Below are 4782 nucleotides of genomic sequence, written 5' to 3'. Positions count from 1 at the left end.
TATATATATATATTTGAAACAGAATACTCAATATTCGATGATCTCAATTCGTTAGGAATATTCAATTAAAGAACTGGATTTTTTTTCTAAATAATACATATTAGCAGTTAAAATTTCTTTTAAATAATAAATTTTAACATTGTATTTTCTTATTTGTTTTAGTTTATTTCTTATAGTTTTTCTTATTTGTTTCATGTTTCTGAAGACATTATTTATTATGAAATCATATTCTAAAGAGAACTTTTTTACTAAATCATTTTTCCATTCATCTCTTCTACGTTATAATGAATAGTAATTGCTCAGGACAAATTTCCTAGCTTAGTTTTGACTCATAAAATACTCCTTATAGTGTGCGAAAATGAGAGTAAACCGAATAACGCTTGGTCACATGATCGAATTTTTCACGCACTATGAAGCAGTCTTAATGTTTTGAGAGCCTATATAACCTTAAATATGCTAATTAATTATTGAAGACAGTATTTTAAATTTTGAAGTCAAACACAAAAATATAATGCATCGTAATTTTTATCATCATCATAAATTTTTTACATCATTTTAAAACCTTCATTTTTACGTGACAAAATATCAATTTTGGTTTCTAATTTTTCTAAGCTATCCAAATTTCAAAACACATTTATTTAGCATTGATGTCTTGAGAATTATGTTTATTCAGAAGATGTAGGCTTCTGTGTCTGATTTCGTTACTTAAAATATCAGTTGCACTAATTAATTGAAATATTTTGGAATACCGTCGCGAACTATGTAGATTGAGTTTCAGCACCTGCAAAACCAATTTTTTTGCAAGTTTCTGGTTATTTTGTGCACTAGATATTTTTGAGTGACTTGCGTCAATATCGTGGGACAGAAAAAAAATATACAGAAGACCTTCTTCAAGCATTTGTTTCATTTTTAAGAATCCGAAAGTATAATAAGTAAGATTTGCAAAACAAAGGTAAAACTTTGATAAATAAAATATATTTAATTTTTACCCTCTATATCTTAAAATTCATATTCCATTTTAAAATTTTGAAGGTGACATTTTTCAATAGTAACTATATATTTCTATATTGTTCTATGCGGTTCTATATTTATGAAAATAGAATTTCAAGTATTGTGAGCTATTGAAAGTGCACACTTCTGTTATTATATCTAATATTTTTTTAAAATTTGGCAGATTATTTAATCTTTGTTATTTTTTCATATGTAGTTGCTCAACATTTTCATGAAATTAACTTAACATTTAATATATTAAGAATATATTTAGACGCAAAACAATGATTTCTCTGCATAAAAGTAAATTTTTTCATCTTTCATAATAAAATTTTAATGGTCACTATTGATTTCTTTTATTTTATTTATTTGATAATGAACTTAAGTGAACAACTGAATCCAAGGAGCTTGTGTGGTTGCATAGATATTAGATTACTGCGAACATGCGGCTATTAATCTTTTTGAAATAGATTTAATACTAAGACATCACTTTTAAAGGTATTTACTACATTAAATATAAAATAAATCAGTGAATTTAGAATTTACTTTTAATTAATTCAATATATTCTTGTAAAGAGAAAACTCAAGCTTTAACACATTTTATTTATTTATTTTTTTAAATAAAAGAAAATTAATCGTTGGTAGCCTATGGGATTTATTATTTCTCATCAGTCGTTGAATGTCCAAATTTTTATTAATGTCTCGGTATAACTTATCGGGAAGTTTGATTTGTAAAAAAAATTACTTCAGAAATTAAATTTCAACTTCAATTGAATTGTATGCTTTTTTCCGACAGAATAAACATTGAAGATACACTTTTAATACAATGACTTCTCTTTAAATTTTGTTAGATATTTTGGTTCGATTGTTAAGTGTAATTAAATATTTATTCAGTTTCAGCATAAATTGAAATAAATATTGTTTTTTTTTCAACATTTACTAATGATTAGTAAATGTTTCATAATAATCACATAGCATTTGCAAAAAATATATAACACATAAGAAATATTTTTGATAATAGTGCGCATCTAAAACATATGCATATAGGATAAGTTTCAATAAAAAAAAATGCTGGTAAGTTCATAATAACATTTAGTAAATCTTTTGACAAATTAGTAAACATTATCCACACTATTTCCTATATCGATTGGTTTTGTGGGAAGGACAATATTGCATTTGTTTTATGACATTCATTAAAGAAATATTCTTATCATAGATTTAACTTTATACTTGATAGCGCTTAGCTTAGATTTCTTTTAAAGCAATAAATTATTTAAAAAAACCATTTTGAACACATACTATTTCCAATAATATATAATATTTCTTGGTAATATTTCTTTCAAAATAGCATAAATCCACTTACCGTGAATCACATGAGCAAATGATAAAATAATGAAAATTGCTTCCATTATCACACAGTTTTATATTTTAATCAAAATGTTTCGAAAAGTTTCCCAATTAAAATGATTTACACTGTAAAAAAATGTTCGTGCACAAGCATAACTAATTTCTGTTCCTTTAAATTTCCCATTACAATTAAACTGAAATTCAGACATTATTTGCAGTGTGTCTTTTTGTTAGGCATCTTTAAAATGTAACATATCTGTATGATGCAGGAAAAATATTCTTATTTTTCTTAATCTATAAAATATCGAGAAGTATGTAATATATAGCACGAATACATATCATGAATCGCTATGGTGAATATACAGCATGAGATAACATTTCTAAATTATATATAATCCGTTAAAATGTAGTTAAATTATTTCGAAGCGTCATAAATCACGTTTTTCTACAATGACGAAACATTTTTTTTCAATAATCTGTTTTCACGTGTACCATTTGTTTGGCAAAAAAAGCTTCTTTGGTAACTTTTCTACGAGAAAAGAAAAGTTTATAAAACTTTTCTGAAAGACTATGAGTAACTCAAATCTAATCCTCTCGGATGGTCACGCAACAAAAGTGGAAATAGTTTTTCGGCTGAGCGCCTTCTTCAGGCGGGAACTTTTCAAGGGAATATCTCCCAGATAATGAAGAAGAGACAACATCCGGCAAAGGGAAGAGTCCGGCAACTGAAGCCTACCCCACTAAAACGCAATGATCTCACAGTTCCTCCAATCGATCACTTGGAATAGACTCCACGGAACATGCGCATTCAATAGAAGAGCGTTCACTACCCGGTCACTCATTTCTCATTAAGAAAGAGTTTTTATCCTAAAGTAATAATAAACTTTCATTGCAAGTCATCATTTAGATCACTAATTCATAAATCCGCATTTTACTAGAAAAACCGTTAAAACTTTTTTTAAAAGGAAAATAAAGAAAAAAATTCGATCGAAATAAAGATAAAAACGATTAACTTTTCTCAACTATTAAAAATTATGTTTGGCAAATAAAAAATCAGAATTTTCTAAATAAGAAATTGAGCATACCATTTAAAAACAGTTACAAATTAAACAAATAATTATTAGAATAAACTAGTCAAAGAATACCGCTATATATTTTTGTCTTTCACTTTAGTAAATGAACCAATTAGTTAAAAATGCAAAAATTTATTTCATCACTGGAAAAAAAATTATTGATCAAATTACGAAAAAGAGTTCCGGTACTTTTTATCGCAAAATTTATTTCACCGGAAAAAGAATCTGATATACTGTAATATATTTACAGTAAAAATTATTGTAAAATCGTTAAATCACTGTAATTAGATAAATATTACTGTAAAATTTGCGACATATTATTTTACGGAAGATGCAAACAATTTGTGGTATATATATATATATATATCCATNTAAATAACTTTTTTAAAAAAATAAAAAAACTGGAAAGCAAAATTAAGAAAAAGATATAATCTTGTCAGTGGCTCACACAATTATATCACCAAAATAGAGTGCGCAATTTTTACAAAAAAATTACAACAAATAAAATAGAACATAGAATGTGTAATATTTAATTTGTTGTAATTTTTTTGAAAAAAATTTTTGAGTGCTCCTCACACTATTGTATTTATGTATTTTGCTTTGGCTATATGATACAATATTAGAAAGCACCCATTTTCACGGATATAATCGTGTGAGCCGATGAGAAAAAATTATATCGTTTATTTTCCGGATTTTCATTATGTTTTTCTCCATTTTTTAAAATTTCGTTAAGAAATTCAGGAATTTATAAAAGGAATTAAATGTATCCAGAATCAATTGGTGTGATACTGTTGCTCGAGGCAAACTCATGATAATCAAAATTAACCACAAGCACGTAATTTTCACCAGCAATTATAGTTCGGGAGGGATTGCGAAATATCTCGTTCCACATTATCCATATTAAAAATTCCCTGTATTGATGCATTTCTAATACGTAACAAATATACGGATATTATACATTGTACCCATATTTATACATTTGGTACCTATTAAAATTGTACCAATTACCATAATACCTATAATACCTCATGCGAATTTAATTACGAATCATTGACGCCAATAAAAACATACCAATTTTTAACATTTTTCCTAAACGAACTATATTGATTTCGCTTTTTAGTAGTTAGAATATATAACCTTTTTTTATACTAGTTACTACTGATTTTCAAAATAAATTAAGCATCATAAGTGTAAATAATTTTCGGCAAATTTTTACGCTTCTCGTAACATGATTAATACCATTTCTTCATTAATATTGCTTTTACATAGCTTATTTTTTATTTTAATAGCAACATTTTTCAAGCATGTGCAGCTTCAATATTAATATGGGAATTTTTTTGCCTTTCTTCATAACGATATAGAGCCATTTTTC

At 26.2% G+C, this 4782-nt stretch overlaps 1 protein-coding gene across 1 annotated transcript in view; it reads right to left on the bottom strand.

Moving 5' to 3' along the window:
* Positions 1–3095, bottom strand: part of LOC107452704 (nephrin-like) — a 422126-nt gene extending 419031 nt beyond the window's left edge. The window contains exon 1 of the mRNA XM_071188109.1: positions 2354–3095. Coding sequence (XP_071044210.1) covers positions 2354–2399 — 46 coding nt within the window. The 5' untranslated portion in view covers positions 2400–3095. The remainder of the gene's footprint in view (positions 1–2353) is intronic.
* Positions 3096–4782: the final 1687 nt, after the last annotated feature.

This window comes from Parasteatoda tepidariorum, chromosome X2 (assembly GCF_043381705.1).
Source record: "Parasteatoda tepidariorum isolate YZ-2023 chromosome X2, CAS_Ptep_4.0, whole genome shotgun sequence".
Taxonomy (NCBI): domain Eukaryota; kingdom Metazoa; phylum Arthropoda; class Arachnida; order Araneae; family Theridiidae; genus Parasteatoda; species Parasteatoda tepidariorum.
This window is presented reverse-complemented; position numbering and strand designations above follow the sequence as displayed.